Genomic DNA, 17499 nt, shown 5'->3' with positions numbered 1-17499 from the left:
ATATTGCATATTACTAAAGAAAGTTATTTTTAATACGATTTCTGGAAACAAATACAGAAAACTTGGGACCAGAGTCGTATTCCTGCACATAGGATCACTGATTGTGTGCAAATAATGAAGCTGTCATGTAGTGCTGTGTGTACTGTGCAAGTATCGAACACAGAAAGTGGAAGATGGTGGGTCTGTAAGGCTGTAATTCCTGCGTTTTGTTCTGGGGGTCACTGATTCGACCTTTGCATGCAGAGGTGTCCCTCCATGTGGCCAAACGCAGTGGTCTTCAAAATGTGCTTGTCTGAACATGATGGAAGTAATTAAACCAGCCAAAATGTACTTTCAACTGATGTCATTTTCTGTGAAATATGTTCAGTTAATATACTGTATATTGTAAGTAGTCCCTCCTCCTCCAGTGCTAATGCTAATGCTCATACGAATATAAATGCTCATACTAAATAAAATATTCTAATGCAATGCTAATCTAATGCTAACACTAATACTAAAAGCAAATAATAATAACTATTGAACTTATGTAATACGCTAACATATAAATAAAAGGCTTATGGTAGTAGCCTAATGGCATTGCTCATGGTAATACTAATGATAATACTTATATTAATGAGAATAATGCTGACTATACTAATAAGAAGAATTATAATGCTAATTAGTGTCTAATTTATAACCTTGTGCATCCAGTGTTATGCGAATTGGACCAAGACCCGAGTGCACAAGCCAGAGTCCAGGTGCTGAGACACCTGGGTAATAATTAGAAACTGCAGTATATAAAAGCCAAACATACTGTATGTTTGCTGTGTCACACATTACATAGTCAGCAAGTTTTGTTTTTGTGGGAAAATACATGTTATTTCTTTGTGATCACAATTCTTTAATTGTGTGAATTTAAGCACTCTTTAACAGAAGGATCAGTCATGTTTTGTGTTTATGTTGAGACAAAAAAATATCCCCTGATGTACCGCAATGACAGTTTTAATCTTAAAATGCTAATATTGCTGTCGGCCTCAAGAAGCCGGTATAAATTGTGTTTATGGGAAACCAACACAAAGAAATAGAATAAGCAGGTGAAGACCCACAATGTAACAAGCAGCAAACCTCTAAGCGATGTAAAAGTGAGTGTGTTGCCTTGTGTTGTTCTGGATCCTTGTGATTCTGCGAAGGTCAGTGAAAGAGTAGGTGACATAGTCGTGCCGGCTGCAAGAGCTTTCACTGCAGTCTGAAAGCCTCAGTGGGAGATGGGAGGTGACACAATTACCTGCTATTCGCTTCGTATTTACTTTCACCGGCGTCCTCCTGTTGCTCCCGGAGGTGCAGCATCACTGTGAGGGCCGGTGATTACGGGTTCACGAACGAACCCCACAACAAAACAAACTATTGTGGTGACACTAATCTGGGGATTTTGACTCTTCGGGCAAATGATCAGCAAATGACAAGCGCTAAACTGCACATGGGACGATGTTTACATGCAAAGTGTGCAGTCATGCAACATGTTCGGCTTTTTTTCCCCCTTTCGGTTCCACTTGTCACAACACTGGAGGCACCGCCAGTTTCTTTTCGATAAAGTGAGCACTCCCCTCCTGTTTCATGGCACTTTGGTTGCTTTCTTAATGGCATATAAAAAGTGTCATTTTTACATTAAAACAATCAAAAAGACATTGAAAGCATGATAATCCACATGATTTAAAGCTACATTTCCTCTGGTGTTGCAGGCTGAAGATGGATGACACTCACGGGATGGAAGAGCAGCACACAGTAAGAGTTTTTTGCATATGGTGTTTTACACATCTGTTGTCTCGTCACAAGTAGCTTGTACAAAGGCAATCTGTTGAATTCACAATCGATTAAGATGAATGACAATAACAAAAACTACTACTTTGATAATGGAGGTAATTTAGCTCTATAAAAAAAGATAATAAGGTGAATTATTTTCCTTCCATTCTATGACAGGAATGTTGAATCTTTGTCAAACTGGTTCCCTGTAGTGTTTTCAACAGGTTGGTTAGACATACATAGAATATGCTGACATTTCTTTGTCAGAGTGCTTCATGCAGCACGGAAAATAATGATGTAGTAATGGTAATTTATTAGAAAAAATATCTTAATGACCTTTATTGAAATATTATGATGGTGCATCAACAAGTAGATTTAGTAAATAATGACAGAATAAAATAGGAAAACAAAGTCTGACAACAAACCACTAAAACATCCGCCAAACAGGTGAACACGTCAGAAATCCCATTAGAAATGAAGAGCATAAATTATAAATTAGATTCAATCTCTTGAAATCTAACAGGTTCTAGTGGATTTAGGGAGCAGAAAAAAATAGAGGCCTGTGTCCTTTGTCTGAGGAAGTCCTCATTAGAGAGTTAAACCACACTCTTTGTGGGAAAATGTAGGATTTGAATAACAATAGCAATGCTAATAGATCCATTTAGAAGTGGACAATGGGAACCTGTAGGATGTTAATGGGTCACTGAAACTGTGAATGGCCTATCACATGAGTCAGCACAAATATTTGGCCAGTGAATTATACAATGCTGTAGTACATGTAATCCTGGGCTTTGCAGTGTTACTGTCTTTACCGGAGCCTCTGCTGTTGGCGTGAAGGTGATACTTTCTGCTCATTTCTTACCCAGTTCAGACCGTTGAACGTCATAGTTTAACATTTTCTACCTCACTTCCTGGTACTCTGTGAATCGTCGGCCAACATCTTGATAAGTGGACATGGAGAGTCCTGAACTGACCCTAACAGATAAAACAAATAGCTGATGTTGTGTCCCCCGGGGATCTGGGCATCTAAAGACGTTTGTATAACCCACGGAAAGGGAGAGTGGCTTGTCACCTCCTGGTGTGATGCCAAGGCTTAGTTAAATGAAGCCTATTACTTCATGGTGTTTATTCATACCTGAAAAGCACAAAGCCGTCTATTAACACATGAACTACTAGAGGACAGCATGAGGAAATGTCCTGGGGTTGAACCCACCATGCTCTTATGTTTTACCACCATGTTGTAAATCTCTAACTCTTCTTAAAGGACTGGAGAATGAGATTTAAATTACCGTCCAGCGAGCTTGATTTTCACATGATATACCTGTAATGTCACACATGATGGACATGCAATCTACACGAGACACAGAAGCCATGTTTATGATGCTTAAAACTCGATTTTTAATTTGATTCATGGTCATTCAATCTTCAATGATTCATGCTTATTCCACATCAGAGCTGTATAGACTGGCTTTGCTGCTGTATTATTTGTTGGCTCAATTCTGTGCACATAGGTCACATACTCACCCTGAACAATGCAGAAGGACTAAACCTTTATTTCGGATTGCTTCAGCTCGGTCCAATGTGGTCCGGGGGAAGAGAGGGCACTTATTGTCCACTAAGGACTTTGCCACATTCATTTGAGGAGCAGCCCTCTCTCATTATTAACAGACACACTAAACGATGGGCCCCAAACAATACAGAACAGATCCCTTTATGCGCACAAGTGCTCAACGTTTCAGCCACCACTGTGTGCCCTCCACAACTCCCTCTTCTTTTTTAGATACCTGCACATAAGTGAAAGATGTGGAGGACACAAAAGATATCCTCAACTTTCCTTTTCTCCCATTCTGTGAAACAGGCCCATTTTAAAGCTTTTATTTGTCCAAAGCCTCTCATTAACTCCGCTCATGCTGCCTCCCTCGGCCTGCCATCGCTTAAGTACTGGGTGTTGTAAAAAAGCTACCAATTAGTCACTCATCAGCTCCAATTAGAGGAGACAAAGCCTGAGTAAAGATAACTCAATGAGAGGGAGAGGTGGAAGGGTGAGGGCTGTCCATGTGTGTTTTTGTGTGGCTGTGCATAGGTGTGTGTGTGTGTGTGTGTGTGTGTGTTTGTGTACATGTGTGGAACCCGGGCCGGCACAACATAGCATTTAATCACTGAAGAACTTGTGGCCATTCAGTTTGACCCACTGCGGCACAGGTCCATTCACTCTCCAGGCTCCTCAGCGGACCCCTTTTCTCAGGGCCAAGTGTTGTTGTGCTGGGAAGACAGGCCCCCCAGGAGTCCCAGAAAGAGAGCCATTCAATCCTCTCTACCTGTTTGCAGCATGTGAGGCACTCAGGCCCAGGCCGATCTCTCATTATTGTCTCCTTCACTCTCAATACTTCCTTAAACTTAGGCCTCAACAAGAGCAAGCCCTTTTAGACGGGGGAAGAAGGGATGTATGTTAAGGGGGTGCCTTTCGCCTCATTAGAATTGAATTTGCACTGTCTTGTAATTACGTTGAAAGGCAACAATGTATTTTTTTCTTCATAATCTTCAATGAATAGAAGATTTTTTGGGGCAGTTAATTTGCTGCCCACGCTAATGCATTAATTAATGAATTGGGTAACACTAATTTTCTCTATGCTGCCTCTCTGTTTGTTTCTTCCATCTGTCTCCCAACAGTTCTGGGCAGCCGCTACTAATAAAATTACCTCATTAAGGCCTTTATTGCAGCACAGTAACTCCTTCATTCATTTGCTATTAAACATTTTCTTTGGAGGGGTGGTCTGTGTGTGTGTGTTCCCATTCAGCGGTGCATCTTTTCGTGGGTAGTTCTAAATAATGAGGGGGACGAGCAGGGAGATATAATTAGGAACAAGGGCCCACTTCAGTAAATATTTGAAATCTTTTAAAGCCTTGTCCTTATGATGGTGATTAATTATTTCCAGATGGTATTTTTGGAGAAATATATTGCCACGTTTTTTTGTGTGTGTGTGTGTGTGTGTTTCTCTGGGCGAGATGACCCCAGCTTGTTAAAAGAAAGTTCACAGGACTTTAATATCGGCCCGTCTTTAATCAAATGCAAATTATGACATCTTCTGTTCTCTGAAAATAAGCTCATAACATGTAAACAATGATGTAATGTTTAATTAAGATGGCGTTAGACTGTTTTGATGTCACACCAGACTTGTACTGGCAAAATTAACTAATCTGGTTTTGTATTTAGTGAATGACACAATCATAGTTTAATTTTAGACTGCGACAAAGACTGAATTTTATTTGACTGCAAATAATATAAAAGGATTCAATTCAGATGATTGATTTGCTTCCAGGAACAAACTAGTAAAACTAATTACTCTGGCAGAGACAGGTCAATCTTTGATGGACTATTATTGCGTAACACCATCAAATGTCATAGAGTCCTAAAATAAACAAGAAAACACACATTACCCATGCTGGGTGAACATTCCCACAAAGCTTTTTTCATAATTGTGTTTTGATTGTCCTTGTGCTTCTCTGTGAATCACACTGCAAAGTTTAATGAGTTCAGTGAACACTGTGTGCAGTCCATCACTCACAGGGCTGTAACCACATAGCAGAAACTGTGTATGGCTGAGAAATGACTGCCACCTAGTGGACTTCGAAGGGCACTGGAGGCAGCTGCACTGTACTACAGTTTTTACCATTAATAGGAAAAACATTAATCATTAATAGAAAATGTTTTATCACAGAAAGCACCTCCATTTTTCAATTTGCGGATAATAAGGTTTTGGTTAGCCAGTCCCTCTTTTGATTAAAACGAATTCATATTAACTTGGTTAATACAGGCTGGGAAAAAGTTAAAAGAAATCAAATTACATTAAAAAAAAATATTGATATAAAAAAGCACAGGAACTACAAATTTCAAGAATTTCCTGAGGCTTGCTTTCTGAAGTTAAACTGTAGCTATGTTGGTATGTTTTGGTCCAACTGACCCATTCGGCAATTGAATTACAGGGTATAATCAGGTTTGATACCCACAGAGAGACAGCGACTCAGGGGAACCATTGAATGACAGAAAAGACATTTGTTTGAAAGTAGTTGGAACTTTTTTGTATCATGGAAAAAATGAATAACCCAGATTTTATTTTGAAATTACAATAGCCCTATAATACAACAAAACACCAACAAACTAAAGCTGTCATTTGTTACACTCAAAAAAATAATAAACAAGCTCCTCCTGTTGAAAGCTTATAATTAATAGGCATAATCTGTAAATCCCATTCTAAAACACAATAACAGTTCTTGTGCTCACCTGACAGATTTGATGGTCCACTTTAGTCTGTCGTGATTGTAAAAAGACAGCAACATTAAAGTAAAGGAGACTCTAGCAGTGTGCATTGAATTTGACTGCGTGGTCTTCTAAGTCATAAAAAAAAAAGCCCTCCAATAATACATCTGCAACTTCTCTTCTTCCAAATAAAGACAAAGTGAGATCAATGTAAGTTTTCAGTAACAGACACAGACAAACAAAGAAGGGTGAAACTACAGAGTTTAAGTCTTAAGAAAAGTATATCGCGTCCAAAACCTCAGTCTCACTTTAAGCAGGCAACACAAGTTCAGTGTTCCAGCAACATTATGACTTCATAAATTGTTTTATTCTCAAGTGGCGCATGCCAAAGTGAGATTACTGTGGATGATGGCAACAAAAAAAGTAACATTACACTGTATAATCTCAGTGATGTCAGATTAATCATGTCGAGAAAGATTTATTTAGAGTCAAATATGCTTTTTAAGCTATTGTTTAATTTTCAAACATAAAATTAAAGATAAAAACTAGATGCATTTTATTCTGTGTGAAAAAAAAAACATGACAAGCTGCAAGATGAACTGTAAAATGACAATTTAAAAAAAAAAAAAAATTTCTAACCTCTGCCTGTTTATGTGATACAGAAGTTGGAACATATTGTATGTTCGAAAATTTGTAAATGTCAGTGCTTTGGACTTTTGACTGTGAGAACATCTCCCTCTGGTGGAAAACAGAAAGAAAACATGTTACAAATTCAGTCAGCTATCATTCACACAGTTGGCTGCATGCAGAGAAGCAGGTGGTCTGAGTTTTACTGTGCAGAATTTAAAATAATCATGAACTTACCAGGTAATTAATTGTATGAAACAAACATTCTGCAACAATTAATACTCTTTAATTTTTTAACAGCTTTCCACCTCTCATCATAACATCAACATAAATCATATTATGACCAGGCATGAGTGACGAGAGAAATTAGTCAGGTTCTGTGTGTGTTGCACTTGACATTAAGTATGTAAAGATATGCAATAATTTACACACATGTCACCCCCTTCGCTTTTCGCCTGCAATCGCTTGTTTTATTTTGGAATCCTCCACTTTTAATTTCCATGCGTGCTTTAATTTCTGTGATACTTTATTCTTCCCGACGGTTTCCAGGCCCACCTGAGTCTTATTGTCCTCTCAGGTAGTTGTGTCGCTGTAGATCTGTTTATTTAAGTTTGTGTTTTTGGACTTTTATTTTTGAATTCTGCTCCTGCCTCCCTATGTTTTGGTTGAAATGACTTATTTTCTATTTTTTAATGGATAAAACTCACCTAGCCACAACTTACTGCCTCAGTGTCATGCACTTGGGTCTTTCTCCATCTTGTAACAATACATTAGTTTTTGCACAAATAATGTCAACTGTATTTAAAGTTTTACAACTCCTCAAACTACTTGAGCTAAAACTATTTCCTAATAAATTAGACAGAAAGATAAACAGCTACCAAAAAGCAAAAATAATGATAAAAGCAACACATTCTCAGATGTGACCTTCTTAATTTGCTGCTTATCTTTGTCACGTATATTAGTAAACTGAGTGTCTTTAGGTTTTGGATTTTTGGTTCAGACTAAACAAGGCGTGAAGATGTCACCACACACGTGGCTTTAAAAGGAACTGGACGTTCTTCACTATTTTTTGACATTTTAAACAATTAATTAATTTAAAATAATAAATTCAGGCAGAAATGCATTGCTATTTAAATTTGACTTTGCTGCCATGGCAACTGAAAACTACAGTGTGGTGTGTTAGAGATGAGGACAAAATGCACTCGATTTATACCACTAAGTTTAAAACCCCCCAATTCAACATTCATGCTTCTTTTCTTCTCGTGAATTTAAGAACTATAATGTTGATTGATTTGTTGTTTTAACACTTTCTTATACAACTCACGTAAAAAACAATATTGCAGTTATCGTGTATTAATGAGAAAAAAAACTGCTTTCATGAGAGACTTGTTTAATGTGGCGTGAAGTAGCAATATGTTTCTGAAAATATACAATTTATAAAAAAAAAAAAAACATGCATTGGCACAGTCTTCTCATTTTTGTTAAAAAATAGTCACATAATCCTGTATATCATACAAAAATAAACATCTGTGATCAAACAGCATACTTAAAAAAAACAACAGTTAAATAAAAAAAGCAAAGCACTTCAATATTTACACCTGACATAAAGTATTTAAACCCTCCTCGTCACACAGTCCAGTCGCTCAGTCCGTTCTGTCTCGGGCTGGTTTCCTCTTCCGGTTCCTCTTGGACCCTCCGCCTGTTCGAAGTGGAGCTTCCTTATAGTCCTCACCTGAGCCTGTATCCAGACTGTCCTGGTTGTCTCTCCAGCTGCCGGCGACCGCAGGAAAGTCCTCCTCTGGAGAGTGTATCGGTCGACCGTACACTTTGGTCTGTAGGTCAGCGATGTCGTTACGGATGTCGGCCATCAGCAGAAGCAGGAAATCAAAGGAGCCTGGAGGGCCCTGAGGGTCGAGTGTGACACAAAGAAAAATTACACAAATATTTACTGATTATTAATGAAAATATAATTCAGATTCTTCTTCTTTTTTTTTTTTTCATATCATCCTTATTTTGACTCAGTAGCCATACAGGAGTTCATCCCAGCAGGGATGCAGCTAATCACTGAACTGGTCACCGGCCACTTTGCTTCATGATTTGTTCACGTTAGCTCCATTATTGTTTAGATAATGCTTACGTTGTGTGAGATACGATTTAGTTTGCATGACAGCATCAATAACTGCGTCGTTTGGTGTCCACAGTACACTGTGGCCTGTTTTGTTTTTTGTTTTTTTAGCGATGCTTTAGTTTAAATAATGTATAGTTCTGGACAATAACTACAAGTTACAATAATGCAGCATCAGTGTAGATAGTCGTAGTCTTACTGGTGGTCCAACAAGCCCGGTAGCTCCTCTATCCCCCTGAGGAAACAAAACAAATATTTAGTTAAGATGAATTACAGTGTGTGTGTGTGTGTGTGTGTGTGTGTGTGTGTGTGTGTGTGTGTGTGTGTGTGTGTGTGTGTGTGTTGGGTGGGGAGGGGCATGAGAGGAATTCATAATTTTCTGCTTTGGGAACTTTTTCAAAGAGCTCAAGGAATGGAGAGAGAATTGAGTTCAGGAGCAAGGACAAACACTTTGTGATCCAAAAAGGGAAAAAAGAGAGCACATCATTTGAAGGAAACCTGATAGAGATTAATATCTGATTCTGTTCTGTGGTATTACCTCCGTCAATTCATGGAATTACTTGATTTTGTTGGATACTGGCTTATTTACTTTCTTGCAGAGAGAACAATACCAGCTTAATGTCTGTGTTAAGTACGGAGCTGGAGCTGGAGCTGGAAGGTGATTAGCTTTTGCTTTAGCTTAGCAAAAAGACTGGAATCAGGGGGAAACAGCAAATTTATGTCTCTGTAAAGTAAAAAAATAAATATACGTCACCTCTAAAGATGACTCAGTTATTTAAGCTTGACACCACCCAAAGGCTGAGAACACAAATGCTGTATATGTTATGAGCCAGTCACTCTGCCAAAGTGAAATAGAACCAGGACATTCAGTAAATCCCTGTGGAACCACAAGTTGTGGTTGAATCAAAACATTAGCAGTACCGGTCGACATATTTCTGAACATTCGCTGTTTTCCTTGCATCCAATGTGTCTATGATGAGTTAAGCTGAACGAATCCCAGCTATAGCTTCAGCGAAGAAGTTTATATCCTAAAATGTAGATCTATTCTACAAAGGAACAGCTTGACTGTTAAGTATCATGGCAGCCTGTTGATTTACAGTAGCACATACACGTTGATTTTACTACTTGTTAGCCAGGCTCAGGGTCACGCTGGGGCTGTGAGTGTTTTGGCAGATGGTTTGGATTTGTTACTCGGAGAGACAGATTACCATCACCCTCCAATTTATCCACACAAACACCCCAGCTGTACTGAGAGGATACCAAAGGTGCTGTCTCAATATGGCAGACGCACCAAAGTGGTTCCATACGTTCAACACAAGCTAAGCAAACGGTGGTACGAGTGGAAGATCCAATATCACTTGATAAGCTTTTGTACCCTTTAAGTGATTCTGACATCCAGCTGGATCAGAAAGCTTCAGCTTCACATTAAAGAGGCTTTACCTCACACACTGCACCTCCGACCTGCTGCGCTTATCACAGGCGGGGGGGGTCAAGTCAAATATTGACAGGAAGTTGACTTTAAATTTCAATAGGCTTTCGCTTCATGGTTAAAATTTGTACCAAATGCCACGGTCTCAGAGTGCTTCCCGTCTGAATGAGGGTGGACCGTTGTCAAACTCTGCAAAAGTCTGATGAGGTTAAAATGACCACCTGCAAACCACAGAGAGGTTTTCCTTGACTGCTTTCTGATTTCCTGCCTACGAACATCACAGAAATGAGAGAGAAGTTACGGACAAATCTGGTTTAATGCAAAAATATGTCAAAAATGTCAAAACAAATCTCACTGTAATCAGGATGGATTCTGCATTGTGCCTCGTTAATCTGAGACTTCAACGTCTGCTGGAACCTCCTTTTTAACACTTTGTCTTCCCAGGGAGGCAAAGCAGAGAAAAACATTGCACTTAGCCCTTTGAAATATGATTACCGCCTCCCGTCAGCCAATCACAAAATCCATGTGATCTTCCAGACAAACGTCACACCCCACAGATATCCCGAGTCTTCACCCTGCTGGCCAGGAGGAATTTAGAGGGTTGCCACTTAACATTCTAGCTATGGTGAAGGCCTTGTGAAGTGGATCAATTCTGCATCAGGATGCTGGAGAAATGTCTTTGCTGGTGATGATCAATCACGATCAATATAGATGACCTCGCTCAAAACAAACAGGGATCTTCTGATGAAATGTTGTAATCCAGAGATTAGAATGTACGATAATTCAGACCTATCCATGGCTGCAGATGCAGATGCACTAGACAACAATGCAAAGCTTGTGTTTACATTTTACATAAAGCTGTGCAAAACTGCCATTTGGCTCATCGGTTCTGCTCTCTCTACTTGTAGTAACTTGCGGTTCAGAAATCTTGTAATCTGCGGGGGCGATGTCCTCTGCCCAGAGGATTTGTGAGGATCCTGGCACCTGCATTATGCTTTTCCTCCTGTACAAATCTGGAGGTGTTGAGAAATATCTTTTGACAGATGTGGTTTTGGCAAATCTATCTAGCTGGTTCTTTCATACTTTCTGCAGCAGCTTAGGTCTCTTTCCTTTAAGACAGGAAGCACTAAGCCGAGTTAAACTCCTGCTGCCTCAGAGGCACTTTGCTTAACAGACTTTTGTCTGGAGTAGTCACCTCTTACAGGAGAGTTATATTATAAAAATAATACAATATTAGGTGACAAAACAGCATCTGACCCCACCTTTAGGCCATCTTTTCCTTGTGCTCCCGGAGGCCCCTGTTGAATAAAAAAATGTGGTTTATATATATAAAATTTTTGAAGCATATTTCAGTCCGTTCTTTCACAGTCCAAAGACAAACAAATTAGCTGTATATCTGTGTTAGCTTGCCAAGACACAACCGACTTGATGATGTTTCCAGACCTCCCCCAAAAAATTATTCTGTATTTTCAAAGAAAAACAATTCATTCAAACTATTTCTAAATACATAACTGTCATCTCCATCGTACTCCACACAGAGAGATGAACTGAGATAAACTTCGTGTCTGCCTCTGGGCCCTTTCTGAGTGACTTCAGATCGATGATTGAGAGTGCTTTGATCTCTTTCTTGAGATAATTATCTCTAAAGAAGTGTGAAGACATTGTATCGGGAGCAGCGCCAATATTCAGATCAGTACAAAGCCTCTGAGTCACACATTCATCATCTGTGAAACCCCGACATGCAGTCGGCACATGTGACTGTGCGGCCAAACCTCATAACTGTGCTCAGAATGTAATTCGTTTTTTGTGCGAAGTGAGGACAACACCCTGTTAGTCAGACCTCACCAGCATGTGCACTGATTAAACGTGCTAACAAGTCGCGAATATAAAGAGTTGTGAATTAAAACACGCATCCAAATGTCAAACGCACACACGCTGAGCTTGGTTTGACTTAATGCAGCTCGAGATATGACTGAATGCAGGTGTTGATAGGCTGATTTATCAATAACAAGGTTGCAGAAACACACAAGCTTTAAAAAGTAGAAATACGTCTCGATGGCCACATCCTACACATTCTTGACTCAGATCCCACACTTCACCACGGAGGGTTCACACACGCAGGCAAGACCGAGCGCTTCACAGAATCACAGCACGCCAAAGAAAACAACTAAAGCTGTAAATGGGTTCAGTCCTCTCTGTTGTTATTGCTGTTGCCATGTGTCATCCTTTTTCACCTAGCAGTGCTCCGGCTCTTTAAGAGGCTGCGTGATGGGCTGTATTTTGTGCCTCTCGGGGAGCCTGTCTCACGATGCTGGATTACTAAATTATCTGAATAATTTTGGTAAAAAAACAAAAACAGGACCCTCATAAAATCTACAGCATAGACCAACATAAAAAGAGACTTTACAGGTTTTACTGCTTTCCATAGTGATTTAGCCATTCTGCGCTGTGACACAAAGCAGAGCTGTGGACCTGAATCCAAAAATAATCACAGGCAAAGATAATGGTGGAAGAGTGCTGCACTGTATATCAAATTGTTCTAATAATTAGAGGTCACATTCAGGACACAGCAGAAGAAACATAAAAATCCTAAATGAAGAATACGACAAATTAAAATACAAAGGAAAGGTATCGACTTTATCTGGGAGGAACACGTGTATTAACTGACCACAGGTCCTCGAGGGCCCCGCTTGATGTGGTACAGGTCTGGTGTGGGTCCAATGGGTCCCATCAAGCCCCTGGGACCTGGCGGGCCAGGGGGCCCCAACAGTCCTATAAATCCCGGAGGCCCCTCTGGTCCTGGATCTCCTAAATTGAATGCAGACTGATATTAGTGGACTAAAGACAACTTGAGTAATCACAGAAAAACAATAGATTAATAGATTCTTGAGAGTAGATGACATATTTTTAGTGAGCAGAGTGGTTCTATTATTATTTTTTGCTTACCTGGAGGTCCAGGAGAACCTGGAGGCCCTGGTAAAAACATAGTTGATGTCAGGATTTTCTCACTGGTCATCTGTTCAGGGACTTCAGCACTGTTTGACAGCACGGACATCTTAAAAAGGCATTACAAACAAAATGTGATTGACAAACCAAATAGCCAGCAGAAACACATCTCCCATGAAGATCAATTCTTTTTCATTTCCTTTGAAAGTGATATAAAACATCCACATTAGTAATTGTGCGATTTCATCGTTTGGTTCCTCAGATGGTTTCGCATACAATGATTTATGAAGGTCTGCGCTGTCAAACAAGACAGGGAAATTACACACAGGGCCAACATCAAGGAAGATTATGCTACAATGATATCCCCGGCCAAAGATGAAAGCTGATCATCTATCTGCACCGCACTCTGAGCACTAACCTGGCCAGATGGAAGGCCAGGCAACCCCTCTGCATTATTCAGCATGACCAGGAGAGTTCCTGCTCTGTATGCTAAGTGGCATCTTTGGAAAAAAGTTATCTTTGATCTCTGTACAACATCATGTGGATCTGGCAATCCTAATGGGAAACACGCAAAAGACCTCGCTATGTTGCGAATTCCTACCGATCAGTGTTCATGTAAGACGTAGACGCATATGTCCACACACAGACAAACACACTGAGCGAGGTCACGGTTCACCTGCTGATCAGTACAAATTATGCAAGACTGTAGCCTGTGACCTTGAGAACAGGTGTTTGAACTGAGGGGGAGTCCTTATTTCTTAAACTAACCCTACTGTGATACACTGGGGATACCTATCTATCTATCTATCTATCTATCTATCTATCTATCTATCTATCTATCTATCTATCTATCTATCTATCTATCTATCTATCTATCTATCTATCTATCTATCTATCTATCTATGGATCCATCCATCCATCCATCCATCCATCCATCCATCCATCCATCCATCCATCCATCCATCTATCTATGTGTGTTTATGTATATCTATATATGCATGTGTATACACACACACACACACACACACACACACACACACACACACACACACACACACACACACACACACACACACACACACACACACTGTATATTGTATATACACACAGAATACCTCCAGGAGCATATAGACCACACAGCTGGAAGCAATATATCATGTGTTAGAGTGGAAGGTGTTGAGTGCCACTGTTGACAGACTCGTGCTCACATAGGTTCAGACACCTGCAATTACACAGAGGGAAATGTAACTCCACTGCTGAGCTTTACATAAATACCACCAATTCACACTTATGGATGAACAAATCGAACTGCAGAAATCTAGTGGAAGTTTTTTCAGTCACTGCTTTATTAGGGAATAAAATTCTATAATGTATCTCGAGAGAGAGTTGTGAAAACCGGCCTGCTGTTGTTTCTGTAATGATGTCAGCTATGGGCTCCTTGGAGCAACATCCAGACTTTAAGGCAGTGATCAACCAGTGATATTTACATTCAGCTGGATCAAGATGGAGTGTCTTATGCTTCACGGATCCTTTCTGTGGGCAACCATAGCACACTAGAAAAGAATAGGTTTAGGATAAAGACAATGTAGTGGTGACCTTTACCTTCTGTTTAAGCTGTAGGACAGACATCTTGATCTGGTGGAAATCATCACACGTGGCCGAGCAGGTTCCAGCATTCATTACATTATCGGACTTCTCAAAGAGATGCACTGCTGGGAAACGGGACAAATGTTCACGTCACATCAGTGAACGGACAACGTTTCTCTCACAAAACTGTCCGCAGAAAGTACAAACAGAGTATCAGTGTTCTGGCTAAATAAGTAGATTGATTTTACATGTTTGGGGGAAATTAGGCTTAAAATCTTTTACTTAAAACATTCAAAATTATGTTCAAGCGATCCCATAGAAAGAAACAAAATTGCCATTACTGTCATGTCACCTGAAATTTCTTCATATAACATTAGAATAAATTGAATAGTTTTGTCATTTCAATCAAAATACAATATTATTTGGGTCTCAGAGTAGAGCTTTGTGCTGCTTTGATGAAAGTTAGATGGACTTTTGAAAACTGTGTTAGCTTACAGACTACAAGACCAAGGTGTTGTGGGTGACTGACCAGACATAGAAAGGTGATTTCATAAAATGAATAAGGTCTTGAGAAAGTGGAAGAGCTATCTTCTCTGCTTGAGTTAACAATTTAATAGACATATCTTCACAGTCAGACACTTCAGTTAAACTTCAAATCCCTTTACTCCTGCTTTTCCTTCCACATTTACTCGACTGCACTTGTTCAGAAACGACATAAAAACACGGACATTTAATCAATAAACTTGCCCAATCCCAGAGAGGGAAAAAACACCGAAAAGCTCAGACCTCACAACTCTCTCCTGGTTTTGTCTCAGGTCAGTGGTAGAATGGGCCAGACTCTACACATGCATATATTTAATGGATGGGTGAAAAATGTCTGGACACTATTTTCCCCAATAGGTTTCAAAGCAGCAGGACACAAAGCAGGAGCATGATTATATGCACCACAGTCTCTCACTCTCCACCTTCTCCTGGCATGTTATAGTGGGTAATGGAAGATAAACTCATGGGAGGAAGTAGCAAATCGGCAGCCCCTTCACCGCTTCATTGGCAACTGAATCTGGGGCAAAAAAAAATACTTTTTTTTATTTTTTTTTATTGCCAGGACCATTTGTGATGTTTTCCTCAAATGCATTCAGCAAATCAGAGAAGACCAGGAGTCACAGGGGCAGCAGTATGTTTGGGAGAAAGAATTGTTCTGACATGCACAAGGGGCAGGGATGTCTAATGGCTACCAGGTGTCTGTGTTTGCAGTACCCCCCCTCTTCTTTTTCGCTCTCTCTCACACACACACACACACACACACACACACACACACACACACACACACCGTTAACAGCGTGTAGTCGGCTCCTCATCACTGTCAGAGGTGCCCTTAAATAAAGAGAAAATGTCAGTAAAAGTAAGATTCTCACCTCTCTCCCCCTTGGTGCATGTTTTCCCATCTTCTTCCAGGAAATAGCCTTTCTCACACTCACACCTGAAGCTCCCCACAGCGTTGATGCAGATGTGGGAGCAGGTAGTCATGTTTTTGTCTGCACATTCATCGATGTCTAGATGTTGAAGTGACAGAAAGGAGATATAAACCAAGTTAAAAGAAACAGAAATAACTTAGATTCCATTTAACATGCACATACAATAACATTTAAAAATAGTAATAAAATATTACTAACCATTAAGGTATTTTCAATTTGTGATCTATTGACTACAAGGTATTTTAATTCTTAAGCTAAATAAACAATTTCAAAACCCACTGGAATATTTGAGAAATGTTCTGTAACCACATTGAAAATAGGGAATTTTTTTCTCAGCTCATGAAAACTAAATTGTTTGGTGTTACATCGTTTTCAGAGGCCGGTCACTCACCCAGACAGTAGGGCTTCTCTCGGCTTCTGTGGCGCTCGCGGTCGTAGCGGTAACCAGGGTAACAAGTGCACACCACTCGGCCAAAATGGTCAGTACACTGCTGCTCACACGGAGCGTCAGCGCAAACATCATAGTCTGGAGACAAAAATGAAGTATTTCATTAGTGTGAACTAAAGAAAACAGACCACCTGTAGTCTGGAAACCCTGTTTGCATTATTATTATTGTTTGCTCAGCTCCTATGAAGGGTGGACCAATCAGGGACCAGTCTCCGTGGCTAAGTGCACAATGGCATTGAAGTCAATTGTTCGATTGGTTAAAGGCTGCTCCAATCGTTTCAAAATGAACCCGAAGTTTACACCCAGTATGATGCAATGACTGGAAATGATTCCCTATGGAGTGTAGCCAGACCCAAATACTCAGCAGTGAATTTGGGTCTGTTAGTACCAGGCTGGTGTTTCATACACTGTCCAGCCATATAAACTCGGTGACCTAGTCTTGTTTAAATTCAAAACAGGCAATAAGCAAAAGTGAAATTAGGTATCATTGCATAGGATTTAATCCCTTCTGGGGCATGAAAAGCAGGATTTCCAAAATAATTACAAAAACACAAGAGATGCATGCGAACTGTTTTTCTTACCTTCAGGAATGCACTGGCCCAAAACAAACTTGAAGCCGTTGCAACATTTCTTTCTGTAAAATATTAAATACAGATCAACATAAGAAGACAAATCCACAACTCTTTAACATGCACATAACAGGCACCATATTTCCATTCAATATGCACAATGTTTGACATAAAACACAAATAAGAATATGCAGAATTTGTATTACTGTGGTCTGTTTTTACAATTGTGTTTTGTGGGACATCTTCACAAATGTGG

The 17499-nt window shown here is 39.8% G+C and overlaps 1 protein-coding gene and 1 long non-coding RNA gene across 4 annotated transcripts in view; one reads left to right on the top strand and one right to left on the bottom strand.

Moving 5' to 3' along the window:
- The window catches only part of LOC138210952 (uncharacterized), a 57220-nt gene that overhangs the window by 1737 nt on the left and 37984 nt on the right, over window positions 1-17499 (top strand). The window contains exons 1-2 of one of the 2 annotated variants that reach the window (XR_011179301.1): window positions 1529-1571; window positions 1719-1761. This is a non-coding gene — a long non-coding RNA (uncharacterized lncRNA). Of the gene's footprint in view, window positions 1-1528; window positions 1572-1718; window positions 1762-17499 lie in introns of those variants that run through there. The other variant, XR_011179303.1, reaches the window with a different exon arrangement.
- ccbe1 (collagen and calcium binding EGF domains 1) overlaps window positions 8044-17499 on the bottom strand; it is a 31070-nt gene continuing 21614 nt past the window's right edge. The window contains exons 3-11 of one of the 2 annotated variants that reach the window (XM_069170377.1): window positions 17256-17308; window positions 16618-16752; window positions 16167-16304; window positions 14767-14876; window positions 13165-13273; window positions 12887-13026; window positions 11481-11516; window positions 8989-9024; window positions 8044-8568 (exon numbers count right to left, since the gene is read on the bottom strand). In XM_069170377.1, coding sequence (XP_069026478.1) covers window positions 8308-8568; window positions 8989-9024; window positions 11481-11516; window positions 12887-13026; window positions 13165-13273; window positions 14767-14876; window positions 16167-16304; window positions 16618-16752; window positions 17256-17308 — 1018 coding nt within the window. In that variant the 3' untranslated portion in view covers window positions 8044-8307. The remainder of the gene's footprint in view (window positions 8569-8988; window positions 9025-11480; window positions 11517-12886; window positions 13027-13164; window positions 13274-14766; window positions 14877-16166; window positions 16305-16617; window positions 16753-17255; window positions 17309-17499) is intronic. The other variant, XM_069170383.1, reaches the window with a different exon arrangement.

Source organism: Embiotoca jacksoni, unplaced genomic scaffold (genome assembly GCF_022577435.1).
Source record: "Embiotoca jacksoni isolate LCO1_2020_lvr unplaced genomic scaffold, fEmbJac1.0.p SCAF_10, whole genome shotgun sequence".
Taxonomy (NCBI): domain Eukaryota; kingdom Metazoa; phylum Chordata; class Actinopteri; family Embiotocidae; genus Embiotoca; species Embiotoca jacksoni.
The sequence above is the reverse complement of the archived record's forward strand: the minus strand, read 5'-3'. Positions and strand labels throughout refer to the sequence as shown.